The 22,881-nt window shown below is 46.3% G+C and overlaps 1 protein-coding gene across 1 annotated transcript; it reads left to right on the top strand.

Annotated features, from left to right (window-relative positions):
* The first annotated feature begins 8,127 nt into the window (after positions 1 to 8,127).
* On the top strand, positions 8,128 to 8,889 carry LOC119519496 (trafficking protein particle complex subunit 3-like). Its single transcript, XM_037817180.1, has one exon. It carries the CDS (start codon positions 8,220 to 8,222, stop codon positions 8,622 to 8,624), a length of 405 nt encoding a protein of 134 aa, XP_037673108.1. The 5' UTR covers positions 8,128 to 8,219; the 3' UTR covers positions 8,625 to 8,889.
* Positions 8,890 to 22,881: the final 13,992 nt, after the last annotated feature.

Genomic DNA, 22,881 nt, shown 5'->3' with positions numbered 1-22,881 from the left:
ATCTTGGCAGATCTTAAGAAACATCCCAAAAGGAGTCCCCAACCTCTTTTAATGTTCTTTTTAGGGAAATGGGTGTTACAGATTTGCCACAGTCATTACATTTTCCTATAAAATGCTCACATAGCAGGACTAAGGGAGAATAAATGAAATGAAATCGATTCACGGCCCTGCAATTCAGTTCTGTGGATGGAGAAACAGATGCTGAATAAACCTGGGGGAAACATGGACCTTGAGCACAAATGAAAAAAAGAAAAAATTGTAACTGGATTTCATGGGCGGCAATGGCCACAGCTTCTGCCAAGGAAAGAAAAATCAAAAGGGCAAGCCCTTCTTTCTACGCCACCAGCCTGGAAATCCCCTGCAGAGGCTTGGTGAGGGTTCAAGGTAACCCTGCTCCCCGGCGTGAGCAGCAGGAACCCAGGGCCATCCTGAAAGCTGACCCTTCCCACGTTCAGGTGGAGGGTGAGAGTCTGTGCCCTGCATTTGGTAAGGAGGAAAACGGAGTGTGAAACCTTGGGCTGGATTCAGTCTTAGGACATCCTAAGTTTTGTCTCATTCAAATGAAAGCAATCAGCTCACCCAGCCCAGAGCAGGGAGGTTTTCTGAACTTTGGCAGATCATGAAACAGTGTTTTGAAGGAGCCTTGGGAAATTATTTCTGGTTGAGGATACCCCAAAGGTGACTCTTGAAAGATGCAATAGAGAGTGGGGAAAAAGTGTTCATGGAGGACGAATTGCAAAATCTCCAAAAAGATAGGGAAGGTCAGCGTGGGGCAAGTGAACAGGTAAGTTTGGTTGCAGAATGGAGTGAAGTGGAGGAGGCAAGAGAAGCCAGGCCTTCCCAGGGCCTGTTAGCCACCGTGGGCAATTTGCGCTCCACCCTGGGGCAATGAGAAGCAATGAGAGGTTTTGGAAGTTGGAGTGGCGTGGTCAAAATTGTACTTTAGATTGTCACTCTGGGCGTTGCACAGTGAGCAAATCAGAAGAAGGCTGGTTGAAGGCCTCCTCCATCACCCAGGTGAGGGATGAGGGGTCTAGAGAGGGAGGTAGTGGTGGTAGAAAGGGAGACAGTGGGTGCATTTGTGGGGCATTGGGACTGGCTCTTTGCCTTCATTTTGGCCTCCAGATGGCATAAAATAAAACTTTTAAAATAGAAAAATATACCAGCATCTCACTAGGCTCCAGGAGTAAGTATATCCGGATATTTCTACAGATAAATACGCATTCTCCCTTCCATTCAACTGAACTGCTTTGGGCAGGTTTAACCCCTCTGAGGGGCTCCAAGGGGCAGAAAAGCAATCAAGCAGCAGCCCCATCAAAAGTAACCCAGAGAGGATCTAAGATGGTGGCATAGAGAGGAGAGGAAGCTAGTTTGTCCCTCTGGAACAACTAACAAAAAAACAGGAACAACTAGTACGTAATCTGGATAACTGCAGGGGGAAAAATGTGACCATCCACTCATCATAAACCAACCTGAATTGGGAGGAATGCCCGAGATCACCGCATAAAATCTGTAAGTAAAAACTGCAGCTCCAAGCCAGGAGACCCCTCCCTGCACTGCCCGAGCTGCAAAGCCTCATGGTGCTAGAGAGACGCTCTCTCCCAGCAAGCAAATATAGCTCAGCTGAGCTCCAATTGGGGTTTTAATTAGCAAGTGTGAACTGCTCCCTACAAGATACGAATCCCCAAGAAGCAGACAGAGGCTTTGGGTGATGACTGACTCTGGAGAGCCGGAGGGTTGCCACGGACTAGCCCTGAAGGGAACTCTCTGTCCCTGTTAAAACTCATTGGAGAAAGCCTTAGCCATTTTCAGTTCCCAGTGCTCTGACCCAGACAAGGGTAGAGATAGCACAGTCAGAGAGAGACCATTGAAATGCTAATGACTTCTCCCTAGGGGGGGTCTATCTTCTCTAAGAGGAAAGGGGTGGGGCCCAGCTTTACTGCCTGCCTTCCATTCACAACCAGATTCCAGAGCCTGGGGGAAAACAGCCACGAGCCACAATTACAGGCTAACAGCGCCACCTGCTGGGCAGAAAAGCACAGTGACCTGAGGCATCACAGGGTGTACCAATTTTCTAAGACACACCCTTAGGGAAACCGGATACTGAATATTTCTTCCTTCTGGGACCTGAGCCCATTCTGGTCTGGGAAAACCAAAGAAAGCATACTTAGACAACAGAAAACTACAGCCTACACTAAGAAAAATGAAGTTATGGCCCAGTCAAAGGAACAAACTTACACTTCAACTGAGATACAGGAATTGAAACAACTAATAATAAGTCAATTCAAAAAGTTTATGGAAGATATGGCAAAAGAGCTGAACCGTATAATGAAAACACTGGGTATACATAAGGTAGAAACTGAAAGTTCGAAAAACCAACTGGCAGAATCTATGGAAATGAAAGGCACAACACAAGAGATGAAAGACACAATGGAAACATACAACAGCAGATCTCAAGAGGCAGAAAAAACACTCAGGAACCGGAGAACAAAACACCTGAAAGCCTACACACAAAGGAGCAGGTGGAGAAAAGAATGGAAAAATTTGAGCAATGTCTCCGGGAACTTAAGGACGAAACAAAAAGCAAGAATGTACTTGTCATTGGTGTCCCAGAAGGAGAAGAGAAGGGAAAGGGGGCAGAAACAATAATAGAGGAAATAATCAATGAAAATTTCCCATCTCTTATTAAAGACATAAAATTATGGATCCAAGAACTGCAGCATACCCCAAACAGAATAGATCTGAATAGGCCTATGCCAAGACACTTAATAATCAGATTATCAAGCATCAAAGATAAAGAGAGAATCCTGAAAACAGCAAGAGAAAAGTGATCCATCACATGCAAAGGAATCTTGATAAGACTATGTGTGGATTTCTCAACAGAAACCATGGAGGCAAGAAGGAAGTGGGGTGATATATTTAAGATACTGAAAAAGAAAAACCACCAACCAAGAATAATATCTGGCAAAACTATCCTTCAAATATGAGGGAGAGCTTAAAATATTGTCTGACAAACAGACAATCACAGTTTGTGAACAAGATACCTGCTCTGCAGGAAACACTAAAGGAAGCACTGCAGACAGAAAGGAAGAGACAGGAGTGAGAGATTTGGAAAACAATTTGGGGAGACAGTAGCACAGTAATGTATGTACACTGAATAAAGACTGTGAATATTGTTGAAAGAGGAAGGCTGGGACCATGTGGGACACCAGAACAAAAGACAAATGATAAAGACCGGGGCTGTGTAACTCAGGGAAACCTAGGGTGCTCAACAAGTGTAATAAAAGGTACAAATATGTTTTTACATGAGGTAGAACAAATGAATGTCAACATTGCAAGGTGTTAAAAATAGGGTGGGTTTGGGGGGAAAATACAATCAAAGCAAACTAGAGACTATAATTTACGGAAACATTGTATTATGCTTCCTTTCATATAACAAAGGCAATATACCAAAGCTAAATGCATATGGAGGGTGTGGGGAATAGGAGAAGGGTATGGGACCCTGGCATTGGTGATGTTGTCTGACTCTTTTTTCTACTTTAGGTTAATGCAATCTTTCCTTTTGTCACTTTTTAGCTATCAAGGTTTGTTTTTTCTTTTGTTTGTTTTCTTCTCTCTCTTTCTCTTTTCTTTTTCTTTTGCCTCTCTGCCTTCTTTGACTCTTCCTCCATCTTTCTGGAAGAAATGGAGATGTCCTTATATAGATAGTGGCCATGGTGCTGAACACATAGATATGTGACTATACAGGGAACCATCGATTGTTTACATAGGACGGAATGTATGGTGTGTGAACAAAACCATCTTAAAAGAAATGGGTTGATGAAGAAATCTTGAGGGCACTGTATTGAGTGAAAGAAGACAGACACATAAGGGCGAATATTGCAGGGTCTCACTGATATGAACTAATTATAATATGTAAACTCATAGACATGAAATATAAGTTACCAGGATATAGAACAAGGCTAAAGAATGGGGAGCAGTTGCTTATTATGAGCAGAATATTCAACTAGGGTGAACTTAAATGTTTGGAAATGGACAGGGTGATGGTAGCATGTTGTGAAAATAACTAACAGTGTTGAAAGGTGTGTGAAGGTGGTGGAAAGGGTAAGCTCAGAGTCATGCATGTCACCAGAAGGAATGCTGGAGGTTAAAAGATGGGAATGTATAACAGTGAATCTTGTGATGTACAATGTCCATGATTAACTATGCAAATATTAGAAATCTCCCATGGACTAGAACAAATGTATGACACTATAACTAGAAGTTAATAATAGAGAGGCATATAGGGAAAAAATATATACCTATTGCAAACTATATACTACAGTTGGTAGTATTTTAATATTCTTTCATCAACAGTAACAAATGTGATATACCAAAACTATGAATCAGTAATGGAGGGGGGCATGGTTAGGGGTATGGGAGGATCTGAGTTTCCTTTTTTGGTCTTTATTTCTTTTCTGGAGTAATGAAAGTGTTCTAAAAATTGAAAAAAAAATTAATTGTGTTGATGGATGTACAGCTGTATGATGGTACCATGGGCAATTGATTGTACACTTTGGATCTTTGGATAGTTGTATGATATGTGAACAATCTCAATAAAATTATATATATATATATATATATGTAACCAAAAACAGATTACCTAAAAATCAGGTGAAAACACCACCAAATCCCAGGCCAGCATGGTGAAGCAATTTGTGGACATTTTTCAGTTATTTTCCACTGACTAGGACACTCAGCAGCCTCAGATACAAAAGACCTGCAGTTTCCAAGCTATCTTCCAGCAAATCTCTCTTGCTGATAACCTGATCCATCCCCTTGAGAAGCCATCAGTTACCCTCAGCACAACTCTTCTCCTGACCTTTGCCCTCCATGTTGATCCATCCCTAATTAGTAGTCACTTCCTTTCCAAGTTTCCTCTCTTATTGAAAGATTATTATGTGGGGAGGGACTCCAGATCCCATGACCGGACATGGTATTGGGGCATCTCAGGCTCAGCGGGATCGCCTGCTTGATTTAGCAGAATTCCAACCACGTGGTTTGCTCGCCCCACTCTTGTAGCTGCTAGGAAAAGCAGTCAGTGGCCTCTCTCTAATATCTGTCTCTTTTCCCAATGTCTCTGATGAAATCCCCGACCCAGCCTGCTTGGATTCTGACAGCGACCCCTCAGGTGTCCTCCTCCAGTGAAACCCAGTTCCCTCCTAATCAGCCCCACCCCACTGCCCTACCTGGGGCTTCGCCCCTTCTATAGGAAAACAAACCCTGCCCCGTGCCCCGTGCCTTCTGCCTGAGGAGTCTGCATTGTGTCCTGCTGGCTTGTCTTTAGGATGGACTCTTGGGGAGGTTCTGGTGTTCTCAGACAAGGAGATGGATGTCTAATGGAAACATGTCCCAGTTCGAAAACTCTAGCCAAGGGACCCTCTGCTTGACTCTGTTCGGGGTTAGATATTCCAACTACACGAACCTTCCTTTTCATGCTTTTATGATTCTGTACCAGGACCAAACAGGAAACTGAGGAGAGAGTGAGTTGGAGGGCAATCTTCTTGTACTTGTCTATCAAATCCTCTCACAAACTCCATCTTTTGAAGGAGGAGGAAACTAAGGCATGGAAAAGTTTAGAGACGGGCTTGAGGCCACACAGTGATTTTAGTGACAGAGCCACGGACTTGAACTCGGTCCACTAACTCCACTATGTGTCCCTGTCAACAGAGTGGCCAACATCCCAGTCTGCCCAGGTCTGGGGATTGGGGATGTCACACAGGCTGAGCAAGATAGAGGTGCAAGGAGAAGGAAAGGGGATGAGCTTAGGGCAGTGGAGCCCACCTGTCCACCTTGAAGCACACAACTCCATCCTGCGTGCTGACCACTTCCACCCACTCACACTCAACCTGAGAGACAGCCGGCACACCCTCGTGCTCCTCCCAGTCGATTCTGCTGCTTCTCTTTTGTTCTCTAATGAAAGGGACGATGAAGATGAGGATGACAACAAAAGCAGACATTTATTGAGAGTTCACAATGACTGGAATTGTTCCGAGTGTTCAGTTTTGCAAGAGCCCTACAAAGTGGGTAATAGTATTTTCCCCATTTTGATGGATGGGGAAACTGAGGAGCAGAGAAGTCAAGGATCTTGCCCAAAGGCAGAGCTGGGTTTGGACACAGGAAGTCTGTTTCCAGAGCCCCTTTCTTAACCACGTCCATCACCCTCTGCCTCGTTGTCTAAGCCAGAAACCAGGGATTTGTTCCCAACTCTGAACTCTGCTCTCTTCCACCCAGTCACTCTTCTTGTCAATTCAACTACCTCATTTCAATACACTTCTTTCTAGCTCCATTGCTGCATTGTTGGTTCAGCTCTGCTCGTTATACACATTAATTATTTCAGAGCCTGCTTGCTGCTGAAGGGAGATTTCTGAAATATAACTGATCCCCAGAGTGGGGAAATATAAAAACTCATCTTTTTGTTCACCTGGAGGTAAGGCTCAAACTCTGACTTACCTCCCAAAGGTCTTCATGGTCTGGATTCTGCTTCAGCTCCTGAAAACTCCCTCTCCTGGTCCCCAGCCAATCCCAGTTATTGGAAGTTTCCTGACTTTTTGCTCATCCCCTCTGCCTAAAATGCCCTTTACCCTTTGCCTGCCCCCTGCCTCTTCCCCTGGCTCATTTCTACCCATCGGTCAGCCTTGGAGCAGCAGTCACCGCCTCCAGCTCTAACAGCCAGCAGCTGAGCTAGGTGCCATATCCATGTCTCTGTGGTGTTTATCCCACACCTTTGTCAAAACATTGGTCAGACAGGATCTGTAAAGGTCTTTCCAGCATCTCTTCCCCTTCTGGGAATATCATCTTAATTTCCCTTCATGGAAGCACCTCATCCTGGTCCATAAGGATCAGTGAGAGCTCCTCCCATTTTAGATCCAGGGGTGGGTGAAAGATCCAGGCCTAACCAATTGGAGCTACTCATCTCTCCAGCTACAGAATGTGTCAGGTTGGTGGGATGGCCAGGTCAAGCTGGGTTTGCTGTCTTTGGGTTGGAACCATTGGAACCAGAGGTTCTCTTTATGTTGATGTTGCTTCTAGAGGACACTGGTAGACTGGGGCATATTGGGGTGCCCTATTGAGAAGACCTGCTTGAAAGTGAGGCCCACATAGATCATGGTCAAGGTGAGAGGCCGGCGAGGAGACCACAGCCTTGTGACATCGTATGAGTGTGTTCCTGAAGCCTTGGGAGTCCTCAATCATGGGAGCCAGGCGGTCACCTTTTTTGCCTCTTCCAAATGATGGACATTCGTGAAAATCCTGACAAACTTGAGCACCGTCATTGTTGGGTTTTGGGTCTGTTTGTCCTTTTAAACTACGAGCTCCCCCAGGGCGCCTTTATCAACCCTCATAAACCCAACATTCAGCATGGGAAAAGGTAGGAAGTAGGTCCTCAGCTAAAACTTGTTGAACGAAAGAAATGACCATATATGAGTCATCTACTCTCCATTCTCATGAAATCAGTGTTGTCATTTTAGGATAATTGTAGTCCTGTGAACTTAAATGGGCAAATCTCCAAGTCTAAGCTAGCCATTTTAGGAATAACCCTCTTGGAAAATAGGGATGGTGTCCTCATATCCTCTGACCTAAATTCCATTAAACTCTTGAGGAAAAAATTCAGTCACAGGCAAAGACAGTGTAATCCTCCACTTGGAATCTTACCCCCGACAACCAAGAACTCCATTGTGTCTAAAAATTTGTCTTACATATAAATGACATGTGGCCTGATCCCATGTAGTTGTCTTGATCAAAATGCCAGTTGATCATTGGTCAGTATCTGCCCATGTGTGTAGCTGAGAACCTCTGAAACAACCATGAGTATTCTTTGGACACAAATCTTGGGGCTTGGTTTTGGTTGATTTATTTCCCTTTTCCAATGCCTACTGCATTCACAGGGTGATGGAGCTGCACCCATTTAGAAATCCACTTAGAGAAATACATCTAAAATATCCTATTAAGAACAGCATGTAGGCAGCCGGCACCATGTCGAGGCAGGTGAACCGTGGTGCGCAGAGCAAGAAAATGAAGACTTGAAGACAGAAAGGTGCTTTGCTCAAGGTCTGATGAGCCACCATTCAAAAAAGACTGATTTGAGCTCTGAGCTCTTCACCCTGACCTATGGGGCTCTGGTCACCCAGTTATGCAAGGACTATGAAAATGATGAAGATGTGAATAAACAACTGGACAAAATGGGCTATAACATTGGAGTCCGACTGATTGAAGATTTCTTGGCACGATCAAATGTTGGGAGGTGCCACGACTTTCGGGAAACTGCAGATGTCATTGCCAAGGTAGCGTTTAAGATGTACTTGGGCATCACTCCAAGCATCACCAATTGGAGTCCAGCTGGTGACGAATTCTCCCTAATTTTGGAAAATAACCCCTTGGTGGACTTCGTGGAACTTCCTGATAACCACTCCTCCCTTATTTATTCCAATCTCTTGTGTGGGGTGTTGCGGGGAGCCTTGGAGATGGTCCAGATGGCTGTGGAGGCCAAGTTTGTCCAGGACACCCTGAAAGGGGATGGTGTGACAGAAATCCGAATGAGGTTCATCAGGCGGATTGAGGACAATCTCCCAGCTGGAGAGGAATGACCATTCTCGGGACTTCAGAGGGGCCACCAGGAGCACTTGTTGGAATTGGAAAGCCTCAGTGCTCTCTCTGCCCTGTAGAACTCAGTGACTCCTTAACACAGATGTTATATATTCTTCTAACCTTGTTTCCATTCTTCATGCTAATAAAGAGCAGACTGTGATACAGTCCATTTGCCCCACAAGTGTGTACACATTCAGGAGGGAAATTCTTTACTCCCTTTCCCTGCAAAGGGGCAGGATGTAATTGTCTTTGGTTGGACTAGAAAGCACTCAAACCATTTTACATTCCTGATTGAATTTCCCCGAGAAAGACTCACTTTGACTCCATTAGGAGGCAAGCCTGACACATCTGTCCCCGGGCCTTCAGAAAGGGAGTCCAGGGTTGGGGTGGAGTGGTGGAAGGAGGAGAGGTGGGGAGGGGCGTGGGTAGGAATTGCTAGCTGTGGTCTGACACAGTATAGTGCTTGCCAGGAAAGGGGGGCCAGACATGCCGGAAACACTGACTTCTGGGAAACCTCCCAGGTCTCTCATTCCTCCCTGCTGTTTGGAGGCAACATCTCCTCTTTTTACAGAGGGTCCATCCTTTTTTCTTACGAACTCTTCAATAAAGACACATTCTTCAGTGAAACCCCCCCCCCAAAAAAAAACAGCATGTATGATACAGAGCAAATCATTCTTAATTTCTAAATAGCATTTATTACCCACTGTTTTGTAAATATATTAGACTTCTGAAAGTACAGTGTATAAATTTGAACATTTTTAGTTACAGCCCCAAACCCCGTGACGTAACATTTACAAAGCCTTGGAGATGGTGAGAAGTCTGCCAGATTTCAGGCAGCTATTGTGAGCACAGAGTGCTGCCCCAAGGCTTGGCCTGCCATGGCAGCTGGGCTTTCTTGCACGTGGCTTCCGGGGTGGAGATGGGAGAGCTGCACCAGCACATTGCCACATTTTCATCTGCTGGAAGGAAGGTTTGACAAGTCTGTTTCAGTTACAACATTTTGTTTCCTTCCCAAGGGAGCTCCTGATGCCTGTGCTGGTGTCACCTGCCATTGATGAGGAAACTGAGGCTCCAAGCAGTCTCAAAATGCACAAGGTCACAGAGCTGGGAATAAGAGACATCAGGACTTGTCACTAGATCCTGACTGTAAATTTCTTCCACTTTCCATGGAACCAGCCCAGCCCTCAGTTAATTCATCCCTTTTTATTCTTCTCTAGAGCTGCCAGAGTTTATCAGCACATCTTCAATTTGGCAGAAGGAGGGCATCCTCCAGGATGCATTTGTTTCCTTGCACAAACCATTGATAAGGAGCAACTGCAAGGTGCAGATGCAATATTCCAGGCTTGGAAAAATACAGGAATGATCCACACCTCAGTGTTTTACCTGGAAGTCTTTTATTTCCTCCATAAACTAAATCTAATGGAGGTCTTTCAGAAAATTCCGATTCACGGTGCAGGTTCTTCACTTACCTTAAAGAGATGAGTAATCTAAAGAGGGAAATTGCTGGTCGGTGGCTCCACTACGCAGATTCTGAAATGAGACCTGAGAAGTAACATAAATCAACATAAAGGAGAATTGCCATGTTCTATCTTGGTGGGTATTCGTAGCCAAGTTTTAAGTCAAGAATGCAATTATTTTTTTAAGATGACGGTTTTCAACACCCAGCAGAACAATCCAGAGTCACCAAAATTTTAAAAAAGCTGGGAAATACTTATTTGTAAATCATGTTACGTTTACAGGGAAATTAGCGTTTGGATTTTGCAAAATAAAAAGAAAACTCAGATGTTTAGTATTGAGGGGCAATTTGTGCAATTCTTAAAGCAGGATCAAATTCTATTTATTAAAAACTAAAGTGCAACTTCAATAAAACGTGAATTAAAAAAAAAAGCTAAGATAAGAAGAGCACAGGTTTCAAAACGAGGTAGCCCGGCCTTCACATCCTGGCTCTGACTTCACCTGAAAGTCACCTTTGAGAAGCTGTGTGATTGCAGTAAGCCTTTATTATATTTTATTTCTGGAAGTCGGGATCGCAATGCCCTCCCTGCAGGATGCTGTGAGGATGACGGGAGGAACAGCTGATGAACTGAGGAGAGGGCGAGGCAGGTGCCAGCAACGGGCTATTTTTTTTAATTTTTATAATTCTGACTAAATTTATGGTATGATCTATTGGAATTGACAATCAGCACGTTTCTAATTGCACAGTGAAAAATAAGGAGACGTACCCATAGCTAATTAAGAAAAGAAGAAGAAAAAAAAAAGCAATGGGCTCTTTCTCTCCTCTTGCCTGAGTTGGAGCCTGTAAGTTTACCACTGCAAATAATGCCAGGAAAGTATCAAGGTGAATGTCAGAAGTCAAATGATAAAAAAAGCCAAACCTTGTGTTGCACTTTTCTGCCAGGCGCTGCTCTGAGCACTTTGCAAATATTTACATAAATAACCCTCTTTGTCTTCTTATGAGTGGTTTTTACTGCCATCATCCCCATTATACAGATGAGGAAAGTGAGGCCGGGGGATGCTGGGAGACTCACCCAGGGCCCGTTGGGAGCTTGTGCTGGTGACTCCGGTCTGCCTCATGGGTCTGGAGAGACTGGCTTCTAGGATCGTGAACGACTTGGCCGCCTGATCACTCAGACTCTAAGGAAACCTCAGCAGTCCCAGGAGAGAAACCTGCCTCGAGTAGAATGATCAATGCTGTGCAGTAAAGGAGGCCGAAGGAGGAATAGAGCCAGGGTAGTGGGGCTGGGGTCACTTGCGTCCTGTCTCTGCATTTATAAGGTCCACCCGCAGACCGCACAGCTCTGGCCCAGCACTGCCCCCAAGGCCCTCTGCTGCCCGAGCAGCCTGGGTGGAGGCTGTGGTGGTGTGACGGGCAGGGGCCCAAGCCACCCAGGAGCTGGGCCGGGGCCGACCCCAGATGACAGGGCGGAGGGCCCTGGGCTGGCGGCTGCTGTCTTCACGGGGGAGGCTGGAACCGAGCCCCCGGGCCCGTCCACTCCCAGAGCCAAGGCTGGGGAGGGTCCACGCTCAGAGCACGGTCCAGCGGTGGAAGCCAGGCAGATGGGAGCCTGGAGAGCCAGCAATAGGCCCACGGGATCCAGACCTGGAACGTTTATTCCAGGTCACGGCAGCCGTGAGTTCAAAGAATGTGTTAAATGAGGAAGAATGTGGAGGTGGCACACACAACTTGGAAATAGCTGAAGAAGGGTGCCACCAGTGGGAGCAGCAGAAATGACAAAGAACGTGGGTAAGCCTTGCCCAGCACTGTATGATGAACATTTTCAAACCAGCAGAAGAGTAGAAATAATTGTACAGTGAACACCCATATACCCACCACCAAGATGGACAAATGTCAATATCTTGCTAGGTCTGCTTTAAAGCTTTGCTTTTATATTATTGGTTAGATATATTCTAATTGCATGTTAAGAAAAATGTAAGGTCAGCACATTGAATATATCATTTCATGGATATTTGGACTTGGAACAAATCAACTGTAAAGATTTTTAAAGCAAGTCATTCAAATAAAATATACTAAATAATGCAATGCTTGGTACCTGTAGAAGCAAAACTGAGACAGGGGTACACGAACGATACTAGTTCAGGGAACAGAGAATCTCAAGACAAGTGAAAAACCTTAAACAGAGACTGTTTTCTCAAAATCTTTAGCTCTTGTCATTTTTAGTTTTTATCTTTAGAGAAGAATTACGTTTACAAAAAAAATCACGCAGAAAATACAGAGTTGCCACATACCTCCCCTGATTATTAACCCCTGGCATTAGTGGGGTACATTTGTTACAATTGATGAAAGAAGGTTTTTGCAGTTGTGCTATTAACTATATATAGTCCATCATTTACAATAAGGTTCATCATTTACAATAGGGTCCACCGTCCTATGTTGTTCCTTTTAAACTTTTATTCTAATAACAGGTATTCAACCTAAAATTTCCCCTTTTAGCCACATGCAAATATATAATTCAGTGGTGTTAATTGTGTTCACAGTGCTGTGCTGCCTTCACCAGCAACCATTACCAGAACCCTTCCATCACCCCAAAAAGAAACTGTACATTTTAAGCATCAACTCCCCATTCCCTATCCCCACCCCGGCCCCTGGTGACCTGTATCCTAGTTTCTGACTCTCTGAATTTGCTTATTCGAATTATTCCACATCAGTGACATCATACAATATGTGTCTTTTTGTGTCTGACATTTCAGTCAGCATGATGTCTTCGGGGTTCATCCACGCTGTCACACGTATCAGAACTTCGTTTTTAATCTGAAGTCCGAGCAAAACTGAGTACATGTTGAAAGTCTCCACGGGCTGCCTCAGAAGCATTAGAAGAAGGTCTTTTAGGCTTAGGGGCCCTTCTCAGCAGAAAGTACAGGGTCCTCTACCTGAGCTGGTGACTCTCAGCAGGGCCGGCTTCCCGACACCCAGGAAGTGCCCACACAGCCGGCCTGTGACTCCTCTCCCTGAGGGGCCTGGGTCCATCCTCCGCAGGGCATGGGCTCAGGCAAGGGCTCAGGTTCCACAGAAAACCGAGCACAGGGCCGAGGGCAGCGTCTCCCGGCTCAGCAGGGGCCGCTGGTGAGGCCCGGCTCAGGCTCGGGGGTACACTTGGTTCCCGAGGACCCGGGGATTGGGGGGAGATGCTGCACCTTCAGCCTGTCTCCCTCCACTGCTCATTGCCCCACTCGGGGGACGGTGCGACCGTTTTTTCCCACTGTTTACTGTATTGCATAAACACATGAATCGATAGTGCAACAATCGGAAAAAAAAATCTTCTGGAGCCAAGATCATATGACAAAATAGTATTTTTATAATTGAAGGAAATCAGTAGGTGATCACGAATCATATTAATGGACGGAACCCAAATGCAGCATGAAATGGCCCTCCCAGAGGCAGGTTTTCATGTCATTTCCCCACATGAATGCTGGGACTGAAGCTCATAGAGGGAGAGCTGAGTGCCATTCTCCATTCAGTTCATGCATTTATCTGCTCACTGCAGATCTTTTCCTGCTAAACTCTTCCAGCTCTCCTCTGCCTGGGACCCATGGTAAGAAACGCACACACTAACACACGTACATAAACCTAAAACATTTTTACAAAATACAGGCTACCTTTCTATCATACAATACACTCTTATGTTTTCTATTGTATTTCATTCCAATATTTGGACCTTTGTATTATATGTAAATATTATGAGCTTGATTATAGGAATTGTCTCATATGACCGTAGAGATTGGCAAATACGAATTCCATAGGGCAGGCTACAAGTTCGGAACTCTGATGAAAGTTTCAATGAATTCCCCAGGAGAAGCTAGTGGACTGAAGTAAAGATAGAAATTCTTCTTTCCAACTGCCGACATCATCAGTTCTCCCTTTAAGGCCTTCAAATGATTGGATGAGGCGTCTCTCGTTGTTGATTGTAGATGCAATTAGCCGTAGATGCAATCAACTGACTAATGATTTAAATCTACAAAATACCCTTGCTGTAACAATCAAGCCAGTGCTTGCTTGACCAAAAACTAGACATCATCATCTAGCCAACCTGACACCTGAACTTAACCATCACAGTGGTCTTGACCCACTAAATTGGTTTCATGACCCACAGTTTGAAAGTCACTACCCCAGATTCTAAGCCCCCTGGAAATGGGGACTGGATCTGTTGTTCTCAGGGACAGAGTCCCAATATCTACTTCCTTGCCTACAGTGCAGTAGGACTTCAAAAAATGTTTGATTCCTGCAGGAATGAACAAATGACTCAACATCTAATATATGCCAGCCACTGTGCCAGGCCCTGGGAATTATGATGCTCAACATAGACATGCCCCAAAATAACAAAAGAAAAATTAAAGAATTATATAAAATGTGGTTATATAGTCAATCAACAAACCTTAAGCAACCATATTCTGCCAGTGGTTGTGTGAGATACAGATGCATAAAGCAGTACTTGATGAAATATACAAGTGTATGTCAAAAAAGTGACCTTCAGTAGCATTTGAAGACTAGTAATTTCTGTCTGATGGCTTAAGGAAATCTCAAACTACCATGACCCCTGCCATCAGAAGGTACCCTGATTTCATAACTTGGTTGAGCACATGCAGTAATTAGAGTAATGTTCCCCTGGTGAGGGGCTTGACTCTTGAACAGTGTTCTTAAAGTGACTGAACTCTTGGCTGAGAAAATGAAACCTTTTAAGGCATGGTTGAGTTTGGTCATTTTGTATGATGATACACAAATTTAAGTCCCATAATCACCAATGCTGCTTTATAAAAGAGAAAACCACCTCTTAGAGTATCTGTCTCATCCTCACCATTTGGAAATGACCATTTTATGATACTTTATTAGGTCTCAGCCTGGGAGTGCTCACAGAAATGACTGCAAGTACAGTTAAAAAGCGTAGGAACAAGGTGTATTTGACAGTAAGGGGAAATTCAAGGGTAGAAATTATTGCACGTGTCAGTTATCAAGTCTTAGCTTTAATTTTTGCAAAGTGAACATTGTGCTTTCCTGAATTACCTCAAGGCCAGCCCAGAGCCCTTGGCTTCCTTGTTTGACAGCGATTTTATTCTTGCCCAAGTCGTTTGCACTGATTCTGCTTGCATCTTATCCTGGTCACAGTGTACATGTAAGGGTCCTTGTTGAGTTTGTTTCATGAAGGTACTAAACAACTTTCAAATTTGAATTTAAAAAAAAAATATTAATGGGAAAAGGAGAAACATTTCCTCTCTCTTTGTGGTCAGATTGCTTTGTTACCTGGAAATGTAAACAGAGCCAATGACAAACGCCATCCTGAAGGTGAGCCAGTGTCCTAATCATTTTCGGAAGTTGATCGGCCTAGGGCAGCTTTGGCACGGAGTGCAGCCCGTGGGGGTGGGGGGCAGAGCTGAATTCCCACAGATGCCGCACCCCTGAGCTATCAGACCCCAGGGGAGCCAGCTGGAGGCAAGCCGGGATGGATTTACAGGGGAAGGATTTTTAACGTAAAGGTTGGTGTGCTGTGATGCAGGTCGCATGTGCTCTGGAGCAAGACACTCAAATCCAGCCTTCGACTCCCGCTAGCTCATGAACAAGTTACTGTGAAGTGGCTGCGTCCGTAAAATATGGGCAATAATTTTCCTACCCCCTAGGGCTGAGGCTATTAAACGAGAGGGCCCCTGTACCTGATTAGAGAAACCCCCTGCATTGTAGCACTCAGGAAGCACTAGTAGGGTTGATATGACTATTTTTCATATTGTAACCATTCTTTCTAAAACTTAAAACACTGCGGCCTTCATCGTGTGGATGTAGATTTGCATTACAGAGGAAATTCCTTAAATTTCCAAAGTTACTTTTTTCCCTGTGGTTCTGATAAGTATTTCTTATCTAAACGGTAACAGAATCCTTGACTTTGGCATGGCCACTTCCCGATGCCTGGACAGCCTTCCCGGATGGTATTTTTTGTAATGTTTTGTAGCCTGTTGACTTGTTTATTTGTTTGTTTGCTGGTTTCCTTCAAGTAGTTTCCTGAGGTTCCATAAAGTCCTGCAAAGCGGGAAGCATATGCAGCAGAAATGTATTCTCTCACCATCGATGAGGCCCCAAGTCTGAAATCAGGGTGTCAGCAGGATCTGTGCCCCCTGAAACCCTTCCTGGGCTCTTCAGCTGCTGGGGGTCCTGGTAACCCTTGTTGTGCCTTGGCTTGTGGCTGCAGCACTGTGATCAGGGCCTCTGCCGTGCGTCCGTGTGTCCTCTCCTCTTATAAAGGCACCGGTCAGTGGAGTCAGAACCACCCTAGTCCAGCGTGACCTCATCTCACCCTAACTCACTACGTCTGCAGAGACCCTAGTTCCAAATAAGGCCGCCTTCTGAGGCTGCAGGTGGACTTGGGTTTGGGGGGTGGGGTTACTGCCCCCCACGGCAGGCCCCAGTGGCTGGATCTGGAGATCTTGGGATCCAGGCCTGAGCCTCTAGCCGGGCCCCCTCCCAGGCAAGGGAAGGAGCATTCCAGGCCCGGCCAGCCAGCCTTCATCTTGACTAGCTGGGAGCTCATGTACCAGTGAGGGTGATGGAGGTGAAAAATCCATGGACAACATAAACTAGCTGACAAACTTCAACGAGGCCCTTTGGAGGCTTTTTCCCACACTTTAAAATTGAAAGCCGATTTGCAATGTCAGCTGTAATATCCTGAGCCCATTACCCGGCCGGGGGCAAGTGGCACTTAAAGAAATTGTGCAGATGCTAAAATGGGTCTCCAAGAGCCATCCTTGAATGACTGAGCCAGTGGGAAACGCATCCTAAAATAGAGCCACACAAAATCCCCTGCAGCAGGCAGGTGAGGGGGTGTATCAGACCAGGAAAGTGCCAGAAGAAGTGGGTTGGAAGCAGGAAGGAAAATGGTTTCCTTCTGACTCTGTCTCCCTAGCCTTTTAAGGGGCATCATTGCTTCTACTTCTGAACATTTATCCTCCTCATCACCCTCATCCTCAGTGTGCTGGGCACTGCCATGTGACTCCCAGGCCCCCTTCCAAGGATGGGTTTCTGGCCCCAGCTGCTGGGAATGCTGCCGCCAGGAGCCTCAGCTGCCAGCCCCTTCCAGGGCAGCCTCAGCTGCAGAGAGGGGTCCCCACCCAGAGGGAGTCCCCACCCCGAGCTCCGCCCTGCCTGCAGAGTCTGACCTGTGTGGACATCCCACCAGTGTGCTCCTGCGTTCTCTGGCTTCGTGAGGGAGAGGAGCAGGGTGAGATTACAAAATATTCACCTAGATCTCCCAGTGACACCAGCTCTGGCTGGCTGGTCTACAGGCGGTCTGCTTGATGCTGTCTCTTCTTCCAGTTTCTAGTGACTTCTCCCTGCTCTGGACCCTTGGGGCATCCAAGGCTCAGGAAGGCTGACGTTAGCCTGAGTTCCTGTGTCACTCCTAGCGGTCTGCCTACACCGCATCTTTGTCTTTGTAAACGAACCTCTCTCAAATTATCCTCGTGTGAGAGCTTCTGGCTGAGACAGGTAGACCTATTTTTGTCAGTTGTTAGGATTCCGTTTACTGTAGTGATGTCCTGAAGATACGGGGACAGGGAGGTTTTCAAGAACTTGGTCTGGCCACAGAAAAGAACCCATAGTTCATCTGGGGCAGTCACAAAACCTCCAGCTGTGATCAAAGCTCAGAGCTGTCGAGAACAAGGCTGGCACCCCATGAGCTGTCGAGAACAAGGCTGGCACCCCACGAGCTGTCGAGAACAAGGCTGGCACGCCACTCCCGAGACACTGCAAGCACGGTCTTGCCTTACATGACTTCTGCCCTGAGAGGTAGAGAAGTTACAAACTGATGCTCAAAGACTGGACTCAGCCTGTATCCCTGGTTTGTTGGCCAACTCTGTATTGATTTGAATTGTTTTGAATTCCTAAATCTATAAAATTTGGAAGTTTCCTATAAAAATCCGGGGTTCTACATCCTGTTGAACTTGAAAGAGCTGGCCCCACCAAGCCTGCAGCCCCACCCGACCTCCACTCCTGGGCCCAGGTAGCACCTGCCCATGGATGGTGGCTAAGCTCTCCAGCGTGACCCATTCTCCACCAGGCCCCTCTGGGCGGGGATTTTGAGATCCCAGAGGAAGGGAAATGTTTGGAATGGCCTCTTGCTGGCCCTACATACCCTCAAGCCCTTGAAGCTCTGGTAATCTCTGCCCCAACTAATGATCCAAGTTAGCCTCAGAGTTCGGTTCTGGTGGGGGCGGCAGGGCCGGGAGGTGGCGTCCCTTGGTGGTGCCCCTTCAGGGGTGTGCCCCACCCGCTTCCCAGTTGGCAGTACTCCGCTGGATGCGTGCTTCCTTCAGAACCTTCCGCCTAGGATCTCACCCCTCTCTTTAATAACCACCTTCCTTAGTACCACTTGGGTTCCGCTAATACAATTTTTCCCTCCACATCCATCAATTTAATCCATTTGCTGTCACCTTGTATTTTGAGCCAAACCCAAATAAACACTCACCTTTAATTTATGTCAAACCAGTGGTGCCTGAACTCCATTCAGTCATGTGGCACTAAAAGGCAGGCTTTGTTTCTATCCCAAGCTGCATTCAGTAAGACACCCCTGATATCACATTTGTTCAGTGAGTTGAATAAAACTAGCCACATTTGTTTTGATGCCAGGGGTATGCAATCGGTTAGGCCCTTTTAAATCCATTATTTGCCCCCAGATTTTAGCTGATAAAATTTTTCTTATTTCAAAAAGAAATACAGTTCACTTACTATAGTACCCTTTGCCCTGAAAACTTAAGTACAGAACTGCTTACAACTTCTTTCATGTTATTAAGCAATTACTTTCCATTTATTTTGTAACAGTCTTTCTGTTCATCAAGTGAAGGAGAACAGTAGGGATTATAATGATATATATATGTATGTATGGTACATTGCAAAGCTCCTGCACCAGGTATGAACGTGCTGCTGAATGGCTTCCATGCTGGAAAATATCTGTATCCACCCACGTACCGCTAGCGGGAAAACCCACCGGACACTCCCAGCGGCCATATGCCTGCCAAACGAGGAGACGGTGGCGCGGGTGGCCCAGACTGGATGCAAAGGGCAGGTGGCCGGCTGGGACAGCCTGTGGGAGGTGGGGCAGCCCAGCGTCCACAGCTGCTAGACCTTCCCATCATGCGGTGGCTGCACGACCTCCCCCGGGACCCCTCCATGGACCTGATCTGTGCTGGTACAAGCCCATGACGGTGAGGAGGGGAGGATGGTGATGGTGACCATGGGAAAACCCTTTGACAGCCACTGGTCACCTGCCACTGTTTAGGCTGTGACCGGGGCGGCAGACAGGGCTTCCACGCACACGAGCTCCATGAGGAGGCTACGGGGCTCCCGCCTTCCCGGCTTGTCCCTGCAAAGTCACAGAAACCCATGCAGGGAAATACTTCTCTTTGTGGTTGTGTTTCCCAATAAAAGTGACTCTTAATGAAAACGCAAACAAAACCGCACATGCTCACACATATATAATGAAAAATCTGCTCTCAATTGATTCCGTTCATGAGCAAGTTGTTCTTTTTAGTAAAGAACTGAGGCCGAATTACAGCAGTTGAGGCTTAGATGTTTTAATCAGATTTTTTACTACCTGGGAAAGAAGGCTCTAAAGGCTGGGATTTTCTCCATTGGGGATGTTAACTCTAACCAGTTACCCCTGCATAGTTGAAGCTCTGTGCCAGGGCACGCGGCTTCCCTACTCGGGGCTGTTAGTGTCCAGAGATTTGGCCTCCAAATGGCAGCAGAGGCTGGGGCACGGGGGAGCCTGGGAAGACAGCGGGCGTTTGAAAGTTCCAAACCGACTGGCTTTGTTTATCATGCCCTGTCATGGTGGAACCCCATTCTAGCACCAGGCATCAGAAATGAGTGCTGGCCCAGGATGCACTTACCAGGAGTGGGCTTCGTTCCAATAAATCAAGAAACTGCAAACCCATGTCTCACAAAGGCTCAGTGTCAAAGAGCTGTCACCATTGATGGCTCAGGTTTCCATTTGCCTCCAGAATGAAGGGAAGCTGTTCAACGAGCAAGTGACAGCCTGTGGCTCCTGCATTCCACAGGCAAAGGAGGGACCCTGAGCCTCTGTGCTTGGAAACTTTTCCCATCTAATGAGTAGAGCCATATGCTACTGTGTGTCTGTGTCTGTGTGTGTGTGAATGTGGAGGAGAGCCTGGGGGTAACACGGCAACGGGTCTGAGCACAACCCTAGAGCCTTGCTCCTGGGCTCGCCTTCTGTTCTTGCCACTCCTTCATTGGGGGCGGCTTCTCAAACCATTGTGCTCAGTTATCTTGTGAGTACAGTGGAAAAAATAATAGAATCTACAGCATAGTCACTGGGAGGATGCAATAAGATAATATCTCTAAAGTATTCTGTAAAAGTTCCAGCCACGTAATAAGTGTTCAATAAAAGTTAGATGTTACCATGGCCATCATTATAACTGCTGGGGTTAAGTTCAGAGGAAATGCACGGCTTCTGAGAAATCACCAGGGTTCTCCATTTCCTCATCTTTACAGTGATATTAACAACAGCACCTCCCTCACAATATGGCTATGAGGATTTAGTCACTGAGGACTCCCAGTGCTGAGACAGCCAGGCCTCGGCTGGCTAAAGGCGGGGTCTCTGGAGCAGAGGTCCCCACCCCCCCGACCTACCCACTGCATGGCCTGGGCAAATTGTTCACCCATTCTGGGCCGAAGTTGCCTCTTCTGTACCATGTGGATGGTAAAAGTGCTTTTATTGGGCTGCTGTGAGGACTCGGTGCACTGTGGCTAAAAGGAAAGAAGGTGGAACGTTAACCAATGATGGGATGTGCTGGGAGAATTTGGTATGGTCAGTCCACTGTTTCCCTCTTCCCCTGCCCTGGCCGCGCGAGCCTCTGCACGGAGTCTCGTGGTCACTCTGCTTGGGCTTGAGATTTTCTGTCTTGTCGGGAAGCCTCCTTGTATCCTGACCCTACTCTAGGTTTTCCAAAGGCACTCCCTGCTGTTACAGCCACCCAGCAAAGAAAGCAGACTACTCTGTTTAGAAAGAAAGTATGTTTAAGACTCTTAACTCGGGGTTAATTACAGGTGAAAGAACACAACAGGTGACCTGGAAAACAGTTTCTAAATCCGGCCGAGGCCCTTATCCCCTGTCGGGGCAGTGCAGCCCCTTCCTGGCTGAGAGTGGCTTCAGAGTTCAGATTGTACACCCTCTGCTTGTTAGCTGGGGCTCCTTGAGGAGATTGCTCTATTCCTGTTGGCCTATTTTCTGGCCCGTAACATGTGGAAAACAACAGTACACACCTCTGAGGGTTGTGGGGAGGGGGTTCAATGAGCTCATACATGTAAGCTCTTTGTACAGCCCTGGGACATTGTGACTCTCCATAAAACAAAGTAAAACTCCCGGCAAGACAGCTAATTCTTCAGCAGACATTTGTACGTGCCAATTTATTGTTATAAGGAACCAAATTAGGGATTAAAGCAGCATGACGTGGGATCTCGGCTCTTCTCATACCACTACGCAGAGCATCTTCCTAAGCCTCTTACTGGACAGCAGCCGTCTACGGAGGCCCAGCCCCACAGCTGTTCTAAGAACACCCTCCCAACATCACTGCCAGGTAGGGCCTATTCTTAGCAGCATTTCCCCGATGAGCACACTGAGGCCACGAGAGGATAAGCAGGCGACACAAGGCCACACGGTAAGCGGCAGCTCCAGGGAATCTGGCTGTATGGGTTTCCTGAAAACACAGTCTGTGCCCCAGAGACTCCAGTTGTTGAAGAGGAAATCAAGATCCAGGGCCACAGTTAAAAAATAACAAGTTGGCCAGGTGTAATGTTAACTGCATGGCTCAACGTGACTAAGCCATGGTGTCCAGTTGTTTGATCAAGCAAGCATAGGCCCGTTTGTTACTGTGAGGGAATTTTGTAGCTGGATTTGCATCTACAAGCAGTTATTGCATCTACAGTCAATAAAGGAGATTGTCCTCAGCTATGTGGGGAGTGTCCTCATCTGATCAGTTGGCAGAAATGAGGATTTCAGGAATCAGCAAGGATGTCTGCCTCAACATCAGCCAGCCAGCTTGCCATGGAGAATTTGGACTCAACTTCAGCATCACCTTTATTGGAGTTTCTAGCTCATGCCCTGCCCTACCGAGTTCAGACTTGCCAAACTTCAAAATCACCTTTCTTGGAAATTCCAGCCTGCTTACTGCTCTGTGGAATTTGAACTTGCCAGCCCCCATGTTCATGTGAGCCAGTTCCTTATTGGCCAATACATATATTGAGAGATTGCATATATTTATTATATAGATCCTGCTTCTTTCACTTGTTATGTGTCCTGTCAGTTCTGTTTCTCTGAAGAACCCTAATACACTAGGATGTTTCCCCAGGGCCCGTCAAGGAGAGAAAGCAGTAAGTAAAGCAGGCCATGGATGGGTTGTATTAAAAAGGTGCATCTACATCTAGCTTGCATGTTCTTCCATTGATGCTCCCTTCTGTTCTCACGTTATATTTTCTTATTATTGTCCATCTTCTTTTCCTTAAGGCTCTTCCCTCTCATCCAGTCTGGAGACCCTAGAAACATTCAGTGTGCCCCCCAGGCTAGAGTCTGGGGGCTCTGTGCTGAGATATCAAATCTGATGGAAGCCAAATTGGAGAAATAAAGTGTGTATTCCTCTTGGAAAACAGAGCCCCTCAGTGAGCAGGTGAGAGCTCAGTGTGATGTGTTTTCGTCCAGCTGTGCCCCAACGCGACGATGTCTCAGACATCACACCCCTCCTGCT

The sequence above is a fragment of the Choloepus didactylus genome, chromosome 23 (assembly GCF_015220235.1).
Source record: "Choloepus didactylus isolate mChoDid1 chromosome 23, mChoDid1.pri, whole genome shotgun sequence".
Classification (NCBI taxonomy): domain Eukaryota; kingdom Metazoa; phylum Chordata; class Mammalia; order Pilosa; family Megalonychidae; genus Choloepus; species Choloepus didactylus.
Note: the sequence above shows the minus strand (reverse complement) of the source record. Positions and strands in the feature narration are given on the sequence as shown.

Excerpts from the sequence above, each read along its gene's own strand:
- LOC119519496 (XM_037817180.1), top strand. The coding sequence starts at position 8,220 with ATGGGCTATAACATTGGAGTCCGACTGATTGAAGATTTCTTGGCACGA.